The 23,585-nt window shown below is 36.6% G+C and overlaps 1 protein-coding gene across 1 annotated transcript; it reads right to left on the bottom strand.

Annotated features, from left to right (window-relative positions):
• Positions 1–6,829: 6,829 nt before the first annotated feature.
• On the bottom strand, positions 6,830–12,450 carry tbx16 (T-box transcription factor 16). The gene is made up of 9 exons (XM_015603377.3): positions 11,580–12,450; positions 11,241–11,397; positions 10,635–10,737; positions 9,852–10,016; positions 9,538–9,684; positions 9,290–9,360; positions 9,096–9,187; positions 8,757–8,967; positions 6,830–7,926 (listed from the first exon to the last, which is right to left on the bottom strand). The coding sequence occupies exons 1-9, from the start codon at positions 11,593–11,595 to the stop codon at positions 7,437–7,439; spliced, it is 1,452 nt and encodes a 483-aa protein (XP_015458863.3). The 5' UTR covers positions 11,596–12,450; the 3' UTR covers positions 6,830–7,436.
• Positions 12,451–23,585: the final 11,135 nt, after the last annotated feature.

Here is a 23,585-nt window from a genome sequence, read left to right as displayed (position 1 = left end):
TGTCATTTTGGTGAAAATTTCGACCAATCATGAAACCTTGTTTTTGTCATGAAAATTGACTCAAATGAGTGGGGAAATGCATGGACATGGTATATTGGACCAAATTTTGCTCAGAAATGCGACAAAAAGCACTTTTCAATTTTTGACCCGAATCACAAAAAAACTTAGACGTTTTGGTGAAAATTTCGACCAATCTTGAAACCTTGTTTTTTTCAGGAAAAATGACTCAAATGAGTGGGGAAATGCATGGGCATGGTATATTGGACCAAATGTTGCTCAGAAATGGGACAAAAAGCACTTTTCAATTTTTGACCAAAATCAGAAAAAAACTTAGACCCGCGGTATGTCATTTTGGTGAAAATTTCGACCAATCATGAAACCTTGTTTTTTTCATGAAAAATGACTCAAATGAGTGAGGAAACGCATGGACATGGTATATTGGACCAAATTTTGCTCAGAAATGGGACAAAAAGCACTTTTCAATTTTTGACCAAAATCAGAAAAAAATGTAGACCCGCGGTATGTCGTTTTGGTGAAAATTTCGACCAATCATGAAACCTTGTTTTTTTCATGAAAAATGACTCAAATGAGTGGGGAAATGCATGAACATGGTTAATTGGACCAAATTTTGCTCAGAAATGTGACAAAAAGTACTTTCCAATTTTTGACCCAAATCAGAAAAAAACGTAGACCCGCGGTATGTCGTTTTGGTGAAAATTTCGACCAATCATGAAACCTTGTTTTTTTAATGAAAAATGACTTAAATGAGCGGGGAAATGCATGGGCATTGTATATTGGACCAAATTTTGCTTAGAAATGGGACAAAAAGGACTTTTCAATTTTTGACCCAAATCAGAAAAAAACTTAGACCCGCGGTATGTCGTTTTGGTGAAAATTTCGACCAATCATGAAACCTTGTTTTTTTCATGAAAAATGACTCAAATGAGTGGGAAAATACATGGACATGGTATATAGGACCAAATTTTGCTCAGAAAAGCGACAAAAAGCACTTTTCATTTTTTTACCCAAATTAGAAAAACGTAGACCCGCGCGCGGTATGTCGTATTGTTGAAAATTTCGACCAATCATGAAACTTTGTTTTTTTCATGAAAAATTACTCAAATGAGTGGGGAAATTACCAAATTGGCACGACACCTTTTTTTCGAAAAAAATTCGGAAACAAACTTTTTTCGGTCCCCATGGGTAGCAGTTTTTGGCAAGTGGGACAAATTTGGAACGACACCTTTTTTTTCGAAAATTTATCGGAAACGAACTTTTTTCGGTCCCCATGGGTAGCAGTTTTTGGCAAGTGGGCCAAATTTGGCACAACATCTTTTTTTTCCAAAATTTTTTGGAGACAAACTTTTTTCGGTCCCCATGGGTAGCAGTTTTTGGCAAGAGGGCCAAATTTGGCACGACACCTTATTTTTCCAATTTTTTTCGGAGATTAACTTTTTTCGGTCCCCATGGGTAGCAGTTTTTGGCAAGTGGGCCAAATTTGGCATGACACCTTTTTTTCAGAAATTTTTCGGTGACAAACTTTTTTCGGTCCGCATGGGCAGCAGTTTTTGGTAAGTGGGCCAAATTTGGCACAACACCTTTTTTTTCGAAATTTTTTCGGAGACAAAGTTTTTTCAGGTAACAAAATTTTTGGAGATGAAGTTTTTAAGTTTCGAAAGTTAAATAATTTTTTTTTTGGTTGCAGTTCTTGGCAAGGGCGCCAAATTTGGCACGACACCCTTTTTTTTCGGAGACGAAATTTTTTTGGTTCCCATGGGGTAGCAGTTTTTGGCAAAGGTGCCAAATTTGGCACGACACTTTTTTTCCAAAGACGAAGTTTTTTCAGTTCCCATGGGGTAGCAGATTTCAGCAAGCGTGATAAATTTGGCACGACACCGTATTTGCTTTTTTTTTTCAAGACAAAGTCATGTTTCATAATACATATTGAGATATTATATGCCTATATCTGGTGCTATATACGCATTTGCTACATAGATCTACTTTGTTTTACTATCTGTCTGTCTGTTTATGTATCTATCTATATATTAATGAGTTTGCTGTATTTCACAGCTATAAGACCACATTTAATATGAACATAATTTAATTTAATTTACTGAAAGTCTTTGTTCATGTCTTTATTTACACATACACACTGTGAATGCATACCAGCTTTAATGCTAGCATAGCTAGCAAGCTTAAAACCCAACTAAATGGTAAACCTCACGCAATAAAAATAAATATGCCTGTGGGGTCTATTTTTGGTCAACTTAATGTATACGTTTTATGAAATTTAGGAATTAAATATAAGCAGAATGGCCCATTTTGTTTCAACTGTGACATAATTGAAGTCCCAGCTGGATATACTAGTGAGCTAACCATATGACTAGTTCGGGGGCTTTTTACATTGCTTATATGTTGCTAACACTTAAGCAAGCTTCTGCTCATTTGTTTTTATTTGGTTTAACTTTACATTAACTAAAAGTTCACGTCTGTGTGTAAAGTTTTGTGTTTTTGTGATTAAACAGCTTTAAGTAGTGCAGGTGTCCACACTTGTTCACTCAAGTCGCGTTAGGGAAAGTCGCGTTATGTTTCTATTTGCGGAGGTGTCATAAAGCAATGATGTGATGGATGTAGTGCCCTGGAAGAGAGGCACCCTAGAACATCTCTCTTTCTTATACTTGCTTTCTATGGTGATGCATTTACTCTTGCGAACGTAAACAATCCACCCGGCACACATTTTTGATTGTAATTAAACACAAAATTCAAGATATTAATCAGTTTTCATAAGCAGGATTTTAAAATAGCTTATACAAATGAGAGTGAATAAATAATAATAATAATAATAATAATATCTCTCTATGTTTAAGTCTCTCTCTGTCTCTAAAAAAAAATAAAAATATAATAATAATAATAATAATAATAATAATAATAATAATAATAATAATAATAATAATAAATTTATTTAAACATTTTCCCATTTGCTTCCCACTCATTAGGACTCCCCCTATCACTAGTGATGCCCCAACACACCAGGAGGGTGAAGACTAACACATGCTTCCTCAGATACATGTGAAGTCAGCCACTGCTTCTCAGCATTGTAGGAGGAAAGCGCAGTGGCTCGGTTCCGGTACATCAGCTCACAGACATCATCCGAGGAGTGATGTGAGGAGAGAGTGCCATCTACCCACCTGGAGGTAGCCGGGCCAATTTTGCTCCCTCTGAGCACCGGCAGCTTAATGCGACCTTCTGCTTAAAGTGGCAGCGCTTTAGATCGCTGAACCACTTGGCGCCCCAATAATAATAATAATAATAATAATAATAATAATAATAATAATAATAATAACAATAATAATATTCTTTCTCTCTCTCTCTTTCTAAATAATAATAATAATAATAATAATAATAATAATAATAATAATAATAATAATAATAATAATATTCTTTCTCTCTCTCTCTTTCTAAATAATAATAATAATAATATTCTTTCTCTCTCTCTCTTTCTAAATAATAATAATAATAATAATAATAATAATAATATTCTTTCCCTCTCTCTCTCTCTCTTGCTATGTACAGAAGAATGCAGAAGGTTAGTGATGTCAGTAACTCACAGATGTGATGCATTTATTGCAGCACAGGATTTGCAACTAAATATCAAGTCTTATTCTCTTTAATCTATTTAAGTTTATTTTATCTGTTCCAATACTTTTGCTCACAAGAACAATGGGTGGGTCCAGACAGAAGAAAACCCTGTAAATAAGAACTGAAATGTTGATATTTTGCCTCGTTTCAATCTTTTTTTTTAATGACACACAAGCGTTTTCTGTCAACAGCAGAACTCAAGGGATCAGCCTCACAGTTCCAATATTTTGGAGGGGACTGTACAGCTCTGGAAAAAATATGAGACCACTTCAGTTTCTAAATCAGTTTCTCTGAATTTGCTATTTATAGGTATTTGTTTGTGTAAAATTAACATTGTTGTTTTATTCTATAAACTACAGACAACATTTCTCCCAAATTCCAAATAAAAATATTGTCATTTAGAGCATTTATTAGCAGAAAATGAGAAATGGCTGAAATAACAAAAAAGATGTCGACTTCAAAAATGCAAATAAAACAAGTTCGTATTATAAATTTGTAAGAGTTCAGAAATCAATATTTGGTGGAGTAACCCTGGTTTTTAATCACAGCTTTTATGCATCTTAGCATGTTCTCCTCCATCAGTCTTACACACTGCTTTTGAATACATTTATGGCACTCCTGGTGCAAAAAAATCAAGCAGTTCAGTTTGATGGCTTGTGATCATCCATATTTCTCTTGATTATATTCCAGAGGTTTTTAATTTGGTAAAATCAAAGAAACTCATAATTTTTAAGTGGTCTCCTGTTTCTTCCCAGAGCTATATTTTAACAAATGAAACAAATTTTACCAGAAAAAAAAAAACATAAAATTTTATTTGTGATTCATACTGTCTGCAAAGTCAAAGTAAACGCCATGTTTCCCTAGAAATTGGTTGTGTGACAGTATATTCTACAGTATATTGATGTGTGAACAATGCCCACTTCTCCCACCCTTACGACTGTGATTAGCACCTGAAATGTGGGACGGTGGAGCCATCAGTGTCTGGCAGCCCTTTTGAGACAAGAAAGAAGTCCTGCCATCCCCCCATTTGCACGCTGCTTAGCAGCCTTTTCAAAGCCCTATGGCCTGCTTTACTAGGACTGAAACGCCCCCCTTTGCATCTTTATGTGTGTCCAAAAAGACCTGAGGACAATTGGGTGGGCTCCTCATTAGGGTCAACAATGGAAAGACAAAATGAGAAAAACAAACAGAAAACAAGAAATCAACATTGTCAAGAGACATCTTAAAATGATATTCAGCTCTGGAAAAAAATAAAAAGACTACTTCAGTTTCTGAATCAGTTTATCTGATTTTGCTATTTATAGGTATATGTTTGAGTAAAATAAACGTTGTTTTATTTTATAAACTATGGAGAACATTTCTCCCAAATTCCAAATAAAATTATTGTTATTTACAGCATGTATTGGTAGAAAATGAGAAATGGCTGAAATAACAAAAAGTTGCTGAGCTTTCAGACCTCAAATAATAATAAGTTTTACGAGTTCAGCAATCAATATTTAGTGGAATAACTACGGTGGCCGAGAAAGCCCAACGCAGTGCAAATTGAAAAGCGCTGCAAAAGCACAAAACACATCCATCAAAATTACAACACAGGCGCAGCAAATAGAAAAACGCGCTGCAAATAGAAAAGCGCGCTGCAAATAGAAAAACGCGCTGCAAATAGAACCACAACACAACGGAAGTGAGTCACAACACAACGGAATTTTCCCGGGGGACCTTAAAAGATCCTGTACCAGCTAAGCTGCGACTTCAGTAACGTCTCGGACTTCACTATGTGTACAAAGGACAATAAGTGGCAAACAAGGCGTTTTGTGAAGCAGAACTTTTAATAATATGCACACAACCGTGGTAATCACAGGTAATAAACATAACTTACTTTTCAGAAGCTTGTTTGCCACTTATTGTCCTTTGTATACAGCTGGTACAGCATCTTTTAAGATCCCCCGGGAAAATTCCGTTGTGTTGTGACTCACTTCCGTTGTGTTGTGGTTCTATTTGCAGCGCGTTTTTCTATTTGCAGCGCGTTTTTCTAGTTGCAGCGCGTTTTTCTATTTGCTGCGCCTGTGTTGTAATTTTGATGGATGTGTTTTGTGCTTTTGCAGCGCTTTTCAATTTGCACTGCGCTGGGCTTTCTCGGCCACCGTAAATAACCCTGGTTTTTAATCACAGTTTTCATGCATCTTGGCATGCTCTCCTCCAACAGTTTTACACACTGCTTTTGGATAACTTTATGCCTGCACTCTTGATGCAACAATTCAAGCAGTTCAGTTCATCTTAATTTATCTATTGATTATATTCCAGAGGTTTTCAAGTAAAAAAAATCTAAGAAACTCTTATTTTTTTGCATAGCTGTATATCTAAATAGTAAAATTTATTTTTATCAACTGTTTTTGTTGATAAAATGTCACATAATCACAATGATATGTATTATTTTTTTAATGTGATTAAAAATTATCACAAATTTGTATTTTAAAAATGCTAAAATAAAAATAAATAATTAAATATTTAATACACTGTTTGACTACCCGCTGTGATTAAATATTTTGTAATTTAACAGAGAGTGACCTAAAATATATTGAGAAGCCCATTACTGGGTTAATTTTATTAGCGTTTTCAAAAACGTATGTTTAAGTTGTAAATCCGATTTCTTCACTTTCAATAATTACATTTAGAAAATAATTGCATATTATATATCTATATAAATAAAAATACTAACTTAAATAGCCTTATCATTCCTAAACTTATCATTGAGTAGTACATTTAGCATATACATACATATTGCATGTATTTAAGTAATTTGATAGCTAAATTATTATTTTTCGAAAATTCTTGTCAGTTTGTTTAAAAATATCTAAACATATTTACTAAAGCTATATATTTACTAAATACAGTATTACTGAATATATGGCAGTGTGTGCATATTTTATGTATACTGTCTGATATATAAATAAAGGTGGTTTGATAGATCAGAGATCAGAGTGAGTAGTTAGGAATGTAACACAGACCTACTAATTACTGTCTGCACTACCTCCCCTAAACATGACTGACTTCTGAAGCTTCCTGGAGAATAATAATAAAAACAAGAGCTACTGATGCTTTCCACAATCACTTTGATAACATGCACAGAATCGTCCTTTGTAATAAATCAAAATGATTAAGCACATTCATTAAAAAAAACAACAAAAACAGGTGTTTTAGACAATATTTACTGACTTCATTTTCACTCACAATGTAGATTATATACAGGCTTTTTACAGCACACATTTCAGCTATTTTACAAAAATAATCCTCATGCTTCACTTTAATGGCCCACTTGGGATGAAGTTAAGGTTAAGGTTAGAGTAAGTGTTATCATTCAGTTTAAGACGAGCTAAGCATTTACAGTGGACCGTCAAAGCGAAGTATTGCCATTATAATAATATTTACCAGCAGCAAAACCATTCACAAAATAAATAAACATCATTTTCACACGTTTCAGTTTTCAAGGCTTTTGGGGAGCAGCTTCGGGCAAGCAGCTCCTGAAACTGCACACAGTTTGAATAGCCATCGACTTGCCATCTGACCATCATGCTAACACCATTAGCTCAGTGTTAAAGTGTTCAAAATCTCCAAGAAAACAATGAATCTCCTTAAATCTTTAACTTGCTAACTTGGTCTCCTGAACTGCTCTAGGTGGAGGTCACTCTCCAAGGCCTCTCCTGGTCCTGTATGACCGCTGAACCTTGTGTCCATCTTCTTGTGACTGACATTATGACTCACAAGAGTCCATTTGTCTGTCTGCGGTCACATCTCACATCTCACCAGCAGGAGTAGGAGAAAAGCGGGTACTGGCTCCAGTCGCCCACATTGCCGTGGTGGTAGCCGTGATGGGCGGCCTGAGCGCTGTAGTCTGTGGTCAGATGGTGGTGGTGGTGGGGGTGATGGTGGGGTGGAGGTGGAGGAGGTGGAGGAGGGTACTGGGCCGACCCTGTCCCGCTGGCCCACTGGCCCAGGGCCTGCTCAGTGCCGTACGGGGTGTACAGAGGGTGTCCAAGTATGGCCGGCTTGGACTGGGGCACGGCCATGTTCAGCACCCCGGCGTAGTCCTGGGAGGGGGCTGAGGGGTGAGGGGGGCAGTGGGGAAGGGCAGCTTCGTGGGCTGAGGGCTTTCCATCCTGGTCTGGGACGGTGGCTACATCAGGAACTCGAGACTCAAAGCTGGAGCGCCCCACGCTGCCGCTGCTGCTGCTGCTGCCCAGGCTGGATGAAGAGGAGGACGGAGAGGGGGACTTGCCGTATTCGTGGAACCTGAGGAAAAAAATGAGGAATTAATGATTAACACTAATGAACACAAATTAACGAAGCTAAGGCAGAATTTTGTTCAAATTATCTATGCATATGTAAAAATCATGTAAAAATTAAATCCTTTTTTTTTTTTTTACCTGATGTGAATCTTGCCTTACACTGTATTCAAAATCTATAACAAATGGACCAATAGAAATGCTCCCAAATGTTTTTGTACGTCCTTTAATTATTAAGATTTTTTTTTCTTCCTCTGTAAATTCGAGAAATTAAGCTTGAGAGAAACTATGAACTGTGAATTTTCTGGCCCCTCAGGGTTCAGTTTTGGGGTCTATAATCTGTTAATTATGGCAAAATATAAATATTGTCATTTAGAGCATTCATTTGTCGAAAAATATTTTTTTTAAAAGATGCAGAGCTTTCAGATCTTTAGTGATGCAAAGAAAGAAAATTCATATTCATAAAGCTTTAAGAGTTCAGAAATCAATAATAACCCTGTTCTTTGATTACAGTTTTCTTGGCATGTTCTCCTCAGCCAGTTTAACACACTGCTTTTGAATAACTTTATGCGACTCCTGGTGCAAAATTTTAAGCACTTCAGCTTGGTATGATGACTTGTGATCTTCCATCATCCTTTATTATATTCTGGAGGTTTTAAATTTGGTAAAATCAAAGAAACTAATATTTTTTAAGTGGTCTCACATTTTTTTTCTAAGAGCTGTATTTTGAACTTCAGCATGGTCCCAATATCCTTTCTGGATCACTAGAGCTATTTTTTTTTTTAACGAGTAAGAAGATGTGAGGAAGTGGATGTGAGTAATGTGATCAGTAAATACCTGTACGGCTGGTACGTGCTGTGTCCTGGCACAAGCTGTTCCGTACTGTACATATCTCGAGCATCAGAACCCAGCGGGGATTCCCTGCCCAATCCGTGGCTCTCCCGATCTGATGCGCTTCCCCACGGAGAGTAGCGCTCCTCTTTCACCTCTGCTTCCTTAAGAGCTGCTCTCTCCTCTTCCAGGCCTTCATAAGAGGAGCGACATATGCCTTAAAAATGAGAGGAAAATTCATTCAATGTTCAGTTCTGCACTAAAGATTATATATGAAAAGTCTTTCTAAAATATTTAATGCATATTTGATTGTATGGGTGTATAGGTGCTGAGTGTGGTCTTTACCTGGTGGGCTGTCTTGAACTTGATCCGAGTCATTAACCATGGAGTTGAGCCTCTTAGCCAGCCTCTCGGGATCAGAAGTTCTGTTGGCACGTCTGAGAGGAGAAACAGAGTTAAGTTACGGTAGGTTAAAGCTAATTTCAGAGAAGAAAGGTTTAGATTTTAATAGCATTGACAAGAAGGCTGCTCTGTCTCACCTTTTAGAGTTGGTACCCTCGTCTCTGAAGCCTTTGGCGAAAGGGTTGTTGTCGATCTTCAGCTTGGTGATCTGAAATGAGAAGAAGGTGATAGTTGTGAGCATGACGAAGCAATGAAACTAAAATTTATTTTTTTTGTATTTTCTTACTTTTTGAAATAATAAAAAAATTTAAAAATGTAAAAATTATATCAAACTATATATATAAAAAAACTATGATATGCACATGGTGTGTTCTAGTACACATACCTTGGTGTTCTGGTATGCAGTGACAGCAGTGAAGGAGGTCTCTGGGAAAGTGAAAGTTTGGAAGACACTCCAACGTACGCTGTACAGGTCGTCAGCCTGGACGATGTGGAATCGTGGATGGTAGCGATGCATGGAGTGCAGGATGATCTGAAGCAAAAAAGAAGAGTCTAGTCAGGACACGCTCACACACATACATATATATATATATATATATATATATACATATTATATATTTAGATAAGATAAAGTCAAAGATAGATCCTAAATCCCAAAGAAAACATTGACACCATTGAACATGAAGCATGCCGACTTACATGTCCATGCTGGTCGAGGGCGTTGTTGGTGAGCTTCATCTTGAGGAAGGAGACGGCCTGCTTCATCCAGTGGCTGCCCGGGGCGGGGGAGTCTGGGTGAAGGTACGTTCTGTACGGTGGCTGAGGCTCCGCCTTCCCTGCTACTTCCCACTTATCCTTATTCCACTGTAAAGATATGGAAAGGGAGGAAACTGGTAAATTACATTGATCAATGCTCTAGGAAACAAGTATGGAGGTGACTGTCAAGGACAGTCAAGTGACAGGAAGCCATGGGGGGGGGGGGACTTGGGGTGAGGGAGGTGGGGGGAGGGGAAGTGAGGTGAGTGTGAGTTAGGAATGGGACCCCCCCAGTGGGTCCTGTAAAAACAGGAAGAGTTTGGGGCTCTTTGAAGTGAAGTGTGTGAGCTGGGTAGTCAGGTAATCAGCAGTGAGAAGCTCTGGACTCACAAACACAGACACACACACACACCACACCAACTGCCCCAAGTCGTTTGTGTTTGATCTGAAATCGCAAAATTCACCCTCTCCCCATTTCCTGAGCCTCCACGACCAATACTGATAGTTCAGTCTGGCACCATGGATCGATAATGATAGCCGCAGGGTTACTGGCCCCGTTTACATTCGGTCAATTTGTGCGATTTGAGAATTGGAATTTCGAAAATTGAAATAATATATATCTTACATCTTTAAAACGATACAAATTCAAAACCATACCCCCTTTGCGTCAACCATAATTATATATGACCATATTTCTAGATCGATTCAAGATGGATAGATTCTTACCTTATATCTGTAGCCATCTTCAGGCACCATGTCCACCAGCAGGATATACTTTGCATATGGCACAAGTCCAGAAATGTTGATCTTACAGTGTGGGAACATTCTCCTGCAATGTGAACACAGTACATCAGTCAGCATGCTGGTCGGGTTTAAATTTTTTGGTATTGGTTTGATAAGTTTTAAGTAATATTTTGATGTGAAGAACAAAAAAAATGGATAAAATTATAAATGTCTTCCAGGCGTCTCATTGCAGAAATTTTACATAAATACAAAAAAAGGTTACAAAACCGTTCATTTTTACGACAGATTTGAGAAGATTTTAAATGGATTTGGTCTAAATATATAAACTATGTGTTTTTAAGTCATTATTAGTGCAGATTGTTGTGAAGCAAAATAGTGCCAATCATATTACATAATACAACTTTACTTATAAAAGTCAGAGGACTAATTTTGGATAGTTACTACATATACTAATGGCTATATCTGTGCTGTAAACATCTCAACAACTGGTGTAACTCGTGTGTAAGTTATTATTATTTAAAATAAGTAATTAAACAAAACTAGTTTGGTGATATTTTTTGGTAGTAGTAATAGTAGTCTCATTTTTACCTGCCAGGCTTGGTGATGATCATCTCAGTTCCAATCTCATGGAAGGACTTCCAGAGCTCAGGGTCCTCCAGGGTCATCCTGATGTTGCTTTGGAGATAGGGGTCAGTAGCCCCAGCCATTGCAGATGTAGGAGGGATGCTGAAGTTGTGTTTGAGGTCTGAATGATGGAGAAGAAGAAGGAGAAAAGGAAAAATGAGAACAGTACATAGAGAAAGAGCAAAAATAAAATATAAGGTGGCTCGTATGGGGATACAGTGCTGGTTTAGATGCTATGTGTTGGAATCAGAATTTGTAACCTCTAGATGTAGATTTAGCATAAAAGTACGGTAAAACACTCACCTCTAATGGCCTGCATTTCTTCAAGCTTTTCTTTTTCTGCCACAGAAATCAAGCGGTAGTAAAAGAAAAAGACGATGGAAGTTTATGTGTCTCCTGCAAGCGTGTTCAGTCACAATGCCAAACCCTCCATAAGGGTTCTCTCTAGTAAAGCTCCAGTAAGATCCAAGTATTTATCAGATAAGTCCAAAGGTGTGGAGATGCTGTGATGCTGGTCAGCTTTCTGAGAAGCACTGAGGACGCCCGCCAGCTTTAAGGGGACTCGGTGAGTGGGCGGGGCTTGGGCCCCCATTCGCACCCTTTGAAGTGGCCCAGTGATGAGTCAATGTCATAATGTGATTGGAGGACGGGGAAATCAAAGAGACTTAGCAAAGCCTTGACAACAGAAAGCCAACAGGAAGAGGAGCAGCAGAGGAAGGCCGTCTTTATGAACTGCTAAAAGACTTTTAAACAAATACGCACAGGCTCTCCTCCGGCTCACTGCGGACCGAGTCAACACTCAAATCGCCCTTAATGTGAGCTGCTAAAGTGAGAATACAGAGCAGTTTGGGCTCAAATGATGTATTTGCACCCTCACACAAACAGAATCCAACACGCTCTAATAAGGAACGTTTGCTAATTCACACAGACTTATTCCCTAATTCTCACTAAAGCATCAGACAGACAGAGGCCCAATGAAATAGAAAGATTTTTACAGAGAAATAAATTAGGTTGGGAAAATGTATACTGTAAACTGAATATTTGTATGCGTTCCTCTCTAATTTGCCTTGGATAATTGGTATTAATATTACTGAATTAAACAATGGACTCAATTAGTAATCTTGCTTTTTTGCAACATCATTTGCCAACTGCTGTAATCTTTCATATTCACTTATTTTGAAATGTATTTATGTCAAAAAGGCATTTTAATATTTGGAAATATTAAAATGATGGATGCATTTCTAGTTTGCAATTGTCAAACATTTCAGCAGGAGCATATTTATATTTTTTTAATATGAAAAAATATACATTTCAAACAAGAAATCTTTATTGATGTTGTCTATTCAATTCAGATAAAGAAGAAATTGTGTAGACAATTTACGTACTAATGCATGAAATAAATAAATAAATGTTAGTTTGGCTTTTTGTTTAAATTAATCTAAAAAAGCTTAATTTATTTTTTACTGTATTTCTACATTTTAAATAATGTTATATTTCTTACAAGAACAGTATTCAGCAATAATCATAGCGGCATTTCACTGTGCATTTCATCAGTGGCACCCATTAAACAGTTAATACATTTATATAATATATATCAGCCTTTATGCCCAAGTTGCACCCATTGCTGACATAGATGCGCAAATGCATACACACACAGCTTGTCTGGTTCCTGCAGAGAAGAAAAACTGAAGAAAAAACAATTGGACAAGTGTTTCAGTTCTTTAGTCCGAACAGTGTTTGTGTGTAAAGTCTAATGCAACAATGTAGCACTCATGGTTAATGCATACCCTTAGAAACACCGTCCTGCACAATATATATAACACCTGACTACTGTTTATTGTGTCATTGACGATAGTTATGTAACAATTCATGTTGCAGTTTTATTTTTCAAATAAGCAGAAATATTTAAAGAACAGCGCCTGAATGTTTGCATAAAACTGATATTATGTACAGCTCTGGTAAAAAAAAAAAAATTAAGAGAGCACTTCAGTTTCTGAAACAGTTTCTCTGATTTTGCTTTTTATAGGTATATGTTTGAGCAAAATGAACATTGTTGTTTTATTCTATACATCTATTCTTTAATATTTCTACCAAATTCGAAATAAAAAAAGATTGTAATTTACAGCATTTATTTGCAGAAAATGAGAAATGGCTGAAATAACCAAAAAGATGCAGAGCTTTCAGACCTCAAATAATGCTCATAACGTTTTAAGAGTTCAGAAATCAATATTTGGTGGAATAACCCTGGTTTTTAATGACAGTTTTCATGCATCTTGGCACGTTCTCCTCCATCAGTCTTACACACTGCTTTTGGATAACTTTATGCCACTCCTGTTGCAAAAATGATGGCTTGTGATCATCCATCTTCCTCTTGATTATATTCCAGAAGGTTTCAATTTGGTGAAATCAAAGAAACTAAATTTTTAAGAGGTCTCATTTTTTCCAAGGCTGTATGTATATAATCAACAAACCGCATTTATCATTGCGTTAACATAAAGGCATACCTATAATATGGTCATAATATGTGTAAAATCATTTGATTAGCTGCGTTATGCTCATCAATAAAGATTTAACAGCGTCTAGATTGACCTCATCCTCATTAGAGAAACGGAGGATGAGCAACACATAAAGCACTTATGGAGTTACAACAGAACGCAAGGCCTGGGGCAAACATGCAGGTGGGCTTACCTGAGGCACATCAACTGTATCAGGCAGGGGGGGGGTGTAGGTGAGGCTGGGCTTGAGGATTGTGTATTCAACGTGTCTAGACGTGACAATGCTTCAGTCCTTAATCTCATTAGGAGCTGGAGGACATTCCCCCTGTGAGTTTACACTTTCTATTCATGAGAGAAAGAGAGAGAGTGTGTGGGAGAGAGATACTGTAAGGAAGAGAGGGAAGATAGGGAAAGAGTACATTAAGAAGAATAAAAAAGAAAAAGAAAGATTGAGCAGTGAATAAGCAGAGTATGAAGGAACACAGACAGACAGAGTGGAAGGCTATGTATGGGGGGGTTGGGGGTGCAGAATTGGACAGTCATGGCTCGGCACTTCACAGCCTGTTAGCACAATTGATCTCCAGGTACAGAGAACAAACACACACATAAACAGGCGTAGTGGATTTTTGGAATGCATGAATAAACTGCAGAGGACATTTTACACTATTGATATTCATTTGAGACTAAAAGCTAGCTAAAGTGAGTGCTTGACTTGCTGTACTCCACTAATGATGAAACAAGCACTGGAGACAGTCTGCAGTCTGGAGGTTCTTCTGATATGTGTACTGGAGAAGTATGAAAATGTCCCATATGCGAACAATATTTACAGTTCAGGAAAAAATTAAGAGACCACTTCAGTTTCTGAATTGATTTAGCTATTTATATATATATATATGTTTAAGTAAAATGAACATTGTTGTTTTATTCTAAAAACTACAGACAACGTTTCTTCCAAATTCCAAATAAAAAACTTTATTTAATTTAATTTAATTTATCAAAATTACCCCAAGAGTGCGGCGACGACTCATCCAAGAGGTCACAAAAGACCCCACAACAACATCCAAAAATTTTTCGGCCAAAAACACCTCAGTTACGGTAAACGTTGAGGACTCCACTGTAAGAGACATGCATGGTGTATAATGACATTTGTCATTTCAGCTATATACAGAGTACACAGTGAAACGAAACAACGTTCCTCCAGGGACCATGGTGCACATAAACACAGTGTAGACAGAACAATAGTGCAACAGTACAAAAGTGTAGACAGACAATACAACACAATACAGACAAAGAATAATAAATAACAAGACAGTGTGCAAATTATGCAGTGTGCAAAAAGTGTGCAAAAAAGACCAGTGAGGTAGTAATTACCTCTATTACACAGTGTGCAATAGAGTCCAGTGAGGTAGTAGGGTTTTTAGTGCTTTCCATTTTCTGGGGTAAGTGGGGTAAGAGTGTGTGTGCATGTACAGAAAAACCATCAGTTCAGTCTCTGCAGTTGAGGAGTCTGATGGCTTGGGGGTAGAAGCTGTTGCAGAATCTGGTCGTGCTGGTCGTGCTGTCCCATTACATCTGGTGTAAAAGTAACACCACATTTCAGAAAAAGATCATCATACTTACAGTAAAACATGGTGGTGGTAGTGTGACATTCTGGGGCTGTTTTGCTGACTTGGAACCATGAATTCCGCTGTCTACCAAAAAAATGAAGATCCAGACATCTGATCGTGACCTCAAGAATGGTTTTCCTTCTCCTGCTGTTTTGGAGATAAAAGGGTTTTTGTTTTGTGAGAGCAGAAATATAATATTTACATCAACTGTGCAAAATTTGCTTTATATAATTACAATAATTTATATTTAACAGAAAAATGTTCTTAACATTGACTGAATGATCCTGACTGACATGTAAGCTAATGCTAGCTAATGTACTTTGCATCTTCGAAACAGCCTTTAAAATTGAGGTAGAAGATGCTGATTTTTAAAAGTTTATGTACAGATGTTTTGATTGTTGATTTGACCACTATTTGCTATAGAAATAAAAGAACCCTGCACTAAAATCTTTATGCTAGCACTAATCCAGTTAGATCTACCCTAATACTTGCACCATTTTACATATGTATGTATATCCATGCTGGCATAAAGATAGCCACATAGGAAATATCTGTTACTGGCATGGTACCAGAACTAACATCTTCATTTTAGCCCACCATTAAGCTCCAATACTAGACATTTCACTACACTGATGTCTAAGTAGTTTTTATCAGTTTATTATTGTGCATTATGGTTTGGCTGGACGCATCACCTTCAGCTTTGCAGAGATTCACACCATCAGTCTTCACAAGAAACCCTTGTGCCCTGAGGTAGCTTAAGCTTTAGCACCTGATCCCACTCAGGCCATCTCAGTTTATGTGGTTTGACATTTTGATAGCCTTCTGCTTCTGTTTATTTAAATAGACAGAAAAAAGACAGATATTTGGACAGTTTCGTGCAATTTGTTTCCTAAGTGCCTCCAGTTTCAATCAATACCACACAGAAACACAGAAGGAAACTTGCTTTAAGCGTTTTCTTTGCAAATGCAAAGCGTACATTCCAGTCATAAAGGGAATAGTAGTTACAAAAGGATTGTGTGTTTATGAGCTGAAAGCTTGCACTGGCTGTGAAAGTATTGACTGCCTGAAAGAAAACAGACCAGACTAAGTGGATGTATATTAGTCTTATAACTCAAACTCATCCATACAGAGCAAAGGAGAGCATTTAAATGCCCTCTCACACCTCGGTGACAGACTTGAGATTATCATTAAAGGCCGCAATAGCAAAGGCCCCGTTTTATTTCCAGCCCCCCCCCCTGGCTTCTCTAATGAAGGTGTGATGGCCAGGTTTCAGTTCTTCCACCTGATAAGAGCTGGTAGGAACCACACTTTATGCGTCAGTCGTCTCACTCCACATTGAGGCCAAACACACATCAGTCCTGCTGTGTACAAGTTGTAGCTCTCAACGTTTCAGTAGCACGTTGACAATTCTGGACTGATAGCTTTTAGAGATTTCAGGGATTTGGCCATGATTAATCCTTATATAGTTTACCATAGACTTGAATACTGTGCTTAATACTGCTCTCAACTGTTTGGAGAAAATCCCTCAGAATAGACCTATCCCAGCAAAGCTGATGCAAAATTTGTTATTAGTATTAAAAGTCACAATCCCTTTAAAAGGATGCTAAACATGAGCAAAGAACACCTCTAGAACAAAAAGAAATTACTTCAGGATAGTATCCTGAGTATCCCTGCTAAGCTGTTCCTAACATTTTAAGGCAAACCTTGGCATGTAGGCATAGGAATGATTGAACCAGACTGATAGATCTTAGCATCTCTCTTTGCTTGACAAAATAGAAAAAATACTTCAGGATAGCATCCAGGATATCACAGCTAAGCTTTTTTTTTTTATTTTATTTAAAATGTATGAATTAACAACTGTTGAGCATTAAATAGTTAAATAGTTGTTATTTTTCATTTCTTTTAGAAATATATCTTAGCATGTAGCCACTATGTGTTTGGTATTTTCGATTTTTAGTAGTGTAAAAATCTTTCTCTAAAATTTCGCCTCAAAAATGACCTCAGAGTCTCTCTTTGTATGTACTTCAAGTAAATATGTTCACAGGATGTCTGAGATTCTATGCCAGATAGCTGCATGTAGCTGTTGCTAATCTTTTGTAGCAATTCCACTTTTTCCCTGACCATTCAGAAAAATATCTAAACTGCTGCTAATTTTGTAGCAGTTTCTAAAATGTTAGCAATGAAAATGAAGTCACCATAACTAGCCACCTTTTAGGTGTATTTTAGATTTTTATTAAGTGAACGAAAGTAAGTGAACTAAAATATTCTCTAAAATCTCTTAAAATTACCTCAGGAGAGCCTCCTGGATATCCAAGCTAAGATTTTGCTAATGTTTTGTAGCATTTGTTTCTTAAACAGTAGGTTAAAATGATAGAACATCAAATCATTTTTGTTTGAATAAATAATTTTACATTTATTTGTTTGTACTTTAAGAAAATAAATGTACAGGATGTCTAAGACTCTATCCCAGATAGCTGCATTTAGCTGTTGCTAATCTTTTTCGTTGCTAACCTATGCTCTTTTTAAAACAAAAATCCATCAGGATATTCCTGATGCTAAACTGTTGATAATTTTGTAGCAGTTTCTAAAATGTTAGCATTGTTAGCATTAAAAATTAACTCACTTTAACTAACCACCTTTGTGGTATTTTAGATTTTTAGTAGTTAAAATGAACTAAAATATTCTCTAAAAGCTCTATTTGCTTGACAAATTAGAAACATTACCTCAGGGTAGCCTCCTGGATATCCATTAGCTGTTGCTAATCTTTTGTAGCTTTTGTTTTTTTTAAAAAAGGGTTAAAATGCATCAAATAAGTTTTGGTTTACATTATACATTTATTCCATAAGTATCTTTCTTTGGATATCCGAGTTTCTATGCCAGATATCTGCATATAGCTGTTGTTTATCTTTTGTAGAAATTCCCCTTTTGTTTCCTGAACATTTGGAAAAAAAATCCTCTTTTTTCCCTGCCTTTTGGAGAAAATCCACCAGGATATTTATATTACTAAAATGTTAGCATTAAAAAATGGAGAAGTCACATTAACTAGCCACCTTGTTGTGTGGATTTTATAGATTTTAATTGGTGTTAAAGTAAAAGTAAATTCGACCTTAAATCTGTTTTTTCTTAACTGGTTAGAATAAGTACTGCTAACCCTTGCTGAACTGTGGCTTTTTCTGTAGCAATTTCTAAAATGTTAGCATTAAAAATGAAGTCACATTAGCTAGCCACCTTGTTTGTGTGGCATTTCAGTTTTTAATGAGTGTTAAAAGAAACTAAAATTCCCCCTCAAATATCTCTTTTCTTAACTGGTCAGTTGCTAATGTTTTGTAGCAATTTCTAAAATGAAGGCTTATGTATTACAGCTTTTAAACTTTTCTTTCAGAATTGTTTTTCTCCAAATATCCAGGACATCTTGGATTCTATACAAGAAATCCATAGAATGTTAACTAGCTTAACAATGACAGAACCTGTTTTAGCTTTTACTGGCTAGCTATATAACTTTCATCTAAATTTAAATTTCTAGGTGAGAAATAGAGAAAATCCTTACAGATATCGCCTTCAATCAGAACTCCTCCTAATTCCTGTTTACTTTGGGATTATCTATTCCAATAGATAAGAAGATTTTAATGAGCACCATCACCAAAACAAGCTCCACCGAAGCTGTGACTCGTTAAAGGTTGGCGGCAGCAAAGGTGTACAATTCAACAGCACTTACATCAAGATCATTATACATGGTGATAAGGGTGATGGATGAACCTAAGAGAAATAAGAAGAAATGAAATGGTGTAGTAAAGATGATAAAAATGTTAGGAAGATAAAACATCAGTTAGGATGATTAGTGGATGGACAGAAACAGTTGATATGGAATAAAAAACGTTCCAGTGGGTCCAAGACTGAGCATTAGAGTGTGATCTCTAGTGCTGTGAGTATTAGCGGCTCAAGCTCGATGATTCAGACACCCAGGCTCACTTTAGGGCTAAGCATGGGCTTACTGGCTTATTAACACCTATGAGGTGTTTACATACTTAGAAATTACACACATTATAAGATAAGTTGTAGAGAAGGGAGAGAACACAGCAGTCGCCTCAAGTTCTTGATACTATAAGATTAATGTTTAAAACGAGTTTGTAAGGATGCATCAAAATAGAAAAATAAAACATTTATATGAAAGAAGAAAATTAAAGAATGTTTTTTTTCTTGCAGGTTTTTGAATAATTTGGCCATTTCCTTTTTTTTCTTGTTTTTGTCTATTCTGTTTTGTCTATTCTTTTCAAAATAAAAGTCATTACAGAACTACATTCATTGAATATTTAACATTCAAGCAGACCATACCAACCAAGCACAATATTGTTTAATAAATAGTATGCAGTTTTTAACTTATTTGGCAGACCACTGAAAGTTGTGTTTTTGCCATCTTAATGAGTATTACTGAAATATTAAATATTCCATGCATCCCAGCAAGTTTGAGGAACAGAATGGTATTTTTTCTTTTTTTTCCCAAAGTAAAAGCCATTGCAGACCTACAATTTAAAAACGTTCAATGAATATTTAAAATTAACATTCCAGCAGACATTCAAACGATGAATAATATTGTTTGTTAAATCATTTTTATTCGTTTCACTTTTTTGGCAGGCCTAAATAATGGGAAATAGCAAATTAGAAGAACAAAATTGCATTTTTTTTTTTAATTATACATTTTTGAAAGCTGTATCCACTCCATTGGTAGGAACTCCTTTATCACTTCAAATCTTCCAAACTCCGAAAGGTCAAAGTTGGGTTCTCCTGACTTCTAGCTAACCTCTTCTAGTTGTGAAGTGCGCCATAAAAATATGCATACGCTCTTTGATCTGGTTAAAATATCAATAATGTGTTGCTGAAAACACATGGCCTGTCTTTAGAGGAAATGTAAGGTTGTCCAAGGTGTCATATCTAAACATTTCAGGAGGCTTCCTGTGGAAGACCCCACAGAGATCAAGAGGGCTGCTGCTTGGTCCAGCCCCATTCACACGGAGCTCAGTGTTGACGGACCAGGGCTGTCCTAAGACCAGCTTGGGAGGTGAGTTTAATGGAGGACAGGCTGAAGGCAAGCTGACCCTACATTAGCAGCCCAGTGGGAACTGGGGAGCTTGGTCATGGCCATGGCTTTGAGCTTCCACATACAGTCTATCCTTTACCTTTAGAAACTGAGAAAGTAGAGTAGGTAGAAGCAGGTTGAGACGTGAAGTAATGAGTAACTGTTTCACTGATTCATTTATAATATCTCCAACTTAAAAAAATAAAACCTCCTGATAAAACAATGATTGATAGACAAATAAAAAATAATAGGAGAAATGCAGGACTTTTAACAGGTTTTATCTTCTGAAAAAGCATTTTAAAGGACTAAAAGTCAAAGCTTGTTCTTGTTCACCCTCTACATGTAGCTCTTTGGGTATTTGAAGCAGGAGGCGTCAGCCGGCCTTGCCATTTGCTGTGCCTTGCATGGACACCATTGGCGCTCAATAGCTTAACAGCTGCCAATACACAGGCACTTTTGGGCAGGGATCAGACGGCTGTAGGCCCCCATAAAGAACCCCCCCATCAAGTCCCGACGAGAAATCTCACACCTTTCACTGGCATTAGCCATGCAACGCTCCCTTTTGATGCTCTAATTGGCCACTTTCAGGCTTCAGGTACAAACCATCAAGGGGAATATACTGAGCATGTCTGGATAAGCGTCTGTGCATGCACACAAGATTGGGGCTTTAGAATGTACCAGACGCTGGGCAATGACCTGTTCTAAAACCATGGCAGGTACCAGAGATTGAAGGGTATTATATTTTATGAATTTAGTCAATTTAGACAAGTTACACACCTAGCGTTTCAACCAAAGAGAAAATAAATGTAAGCAAGCATCCCCTGACTTCCCTCGTGGACGATGATTCGCACATTTGGCCTCAAATGCATAAAAACAAACCCGAAAGTGTAGCGTGCCTGCCAAAGGGACTGAATGACAAATTGGCAGCACTTCATAAGAAACCTCTGGGAGTTGCTAATGGGCCCTAATGTCCTGCCTCAGGTTTGAGGCCTTCACGCTTGGCCGGCCCTTCCCTTTAACACAGCCTGGCTAACAGAGACGGGGTGGTCTGGCAGCAAAGCAACTAGCAAAGCAAAAAAAAAAAAAGGAAAAGAAAAAAGAAGCAACAGATATTTTTCATACCCAGTTTTTTCTTCATACCAGTTCTTAGTGATATGATCTTAGTGAATTAAATGAATAGTCAATAAAATAAAACGTATTTGATTGAAGACCAAATAAGCTAAGATGTTCCTTGGTTTAAAGATTCAATTCTGATGGATGGCTACAGTCATTATGCCCCATTTAATGTATTTTTTCCCCCATGTTTTAACGTTAGAAACACTTATTATCAAGATTATTTGAAATATCTGAGCTAAATATTTCATGATTTATGTTACGAGTGGGTGAAATGACTTGGCTGATATACACTTTGTTAATGTGATAAAAACATGAAATTTTAGATAATTTTAAAAAGACAGCATCATTTTGTCTTTTTAACTGAATTGGTTTAGTGCAGTGCAGTGTGTGAATGAATAAAAGCCATCAATAATGCAATAAATAGTGTCAATACTGTTTCTTTGTCCTGTTTCAACACAACTCCACGCACTTGTTTTTGGACATGGTTCAGATATAAGGACGATCGTTTTCTTTTTTTGGTCTGGTTTGGTTGCAAAGTATGTGGAATATTGATTAGTGTGACCACAATACAAATTTCCCACAGTGTGATGTCAATGCCACTTTAGGACAAATTTATAATAAAGATTCTGATTTGCACAGTACAAATTTCTGTGGAATTTGTAAATGTACCTCTGTATTGTAAAGTTTAATAACCTCTTGACCTCTAGTTTCAACAGTGTAGTCGAGTTTCTCTTCAATTAACCACTTCACATCAACCCTTAACCATTTAGAGCATGTGCTCCAAATTCCACATGTTGTCGCATAAATGGTTAATTCATCCAGCACGGCCCTAGACCATTTTTACAACATTTACAAGTACATTTTTCTCTATCAAAAACGATACTTTAGGAATAAAAAGTAGTTAGTGTTTGAACAACGGCAAAGGATACTCATGTTTTTACATCACTGACCTACCGTGGTTTGCTAAAGTATTTATACCCATTGAACTTTTCCATTTTTTGTCACATTACAACCACAATCATAACTATATTTAATTGGAATTTATTGTGAAAGACCAACACAATTGTGGCATACAACTGTGAAGTGGAAAGGAAATTATGCATGATTCAAAATGTTTCTTACAAATAAAAAAAATAAAAGTGTGGTGTGCAAAAGTTTTCAGCACCCTGAGTCAAAACGTGTGTGGAATCACCTTTTGCTGCAGTTACACCTGTAAGATGCAGGTTGCACTCAAGGAATACTTTTGCACACCACACTTTTTTGTTTTTTCTTTGTTGTAAAAAATGTTTTAAATCATGGTTAATTTTCTTTCCATTTCACAACTGTATACCACTTTGTGCTGTTTTTTTCACATTACATTTCAATTAAATATTTTTAGTTTGTGAAAAAAATTTGAAAATTTGAATGGGTATTAATACTTTTGCAAAGCCACTGTATATGTTGATCAGAGGTGGAATGTAATGAATTACATTTACTCAAGTTACTGTAATTAAGTAGATTTTATGAGTAATTTGTCATTTTTAAAGTAGTTTTTAAAATAGGTAATTTTACTTTTACTCAAGTACATTTTGACACAAGTAATTTACTTTGCTACATTGGAAAACTCCCAATTACTGAGTAAAAAGTAAAATGCTTGGGGAAAAAAAATAATTGTCTGAATAAAAAAAAAAAAAAAAAAAAAAGTGGCACGGATTTTCGCGCGTGGAATAACGATGCAATTACGTCCTCATGCAATGCAAAATGTTCCCCGCCGGACAGAGCTGTCAGCTTTCAAAACTTCCACATCAAACCTGAGAAAGCATGTGGTGGTAAGAATTTTAAGCATTAAACAATCTGCTTATAAATGTTAAAAAAACATGTAAATAGCAGTTAAAGCATAGCAATGGCAAGTCAAAAAATAATAATGAACTGTAAAACTATAAAAATACAGTTTATAGTCACCTATATGACCATAACCTTTTTAACAGTAAAGAAAAAAAAATGGATCATAGAAACCTATGCCACTTGTTCTTAAAAA

Source organism: Astyanax mexicanus, chromosome 12 (genome assembly GCF_023375975.1).
Source record: "Astyanax mexicanus isolate ESR-SI-001 chromosome 12, AstMex3_surface, whole genome shotgun sequence".
NCBI classification, from domain to species: Eukaryota; Metazoa; Chordata; class Actinopteri; order Characiformes; family Acestrorhamphidae; genus Astyanax; species Astyanax mexicanus.
Note: the sequence above shows the minus strand (reverse complement) of the source record. Positions and strands in the feature narration are given on the sequence as shown.

Bases quoted from the DNA above. Each gene is read 5' to 3' on its own strand.
- tbx16 (XM_015603377.3), bottom strand. The intron at 10,738-11,240 runs GTAAAAATGAGA...TTCACATTGCAG, and splicing joins ATCATCACCAAGCCTGGCAG to GAGAATGTTCCCACACTGTA. The intron at 7,927-8,756 runs GTATTTACTGAT...TTTTTTCCTCAG, and splicing joins AGCACGTACCAGCCGTACAG to GTTCCACGAATACGGCAAGT.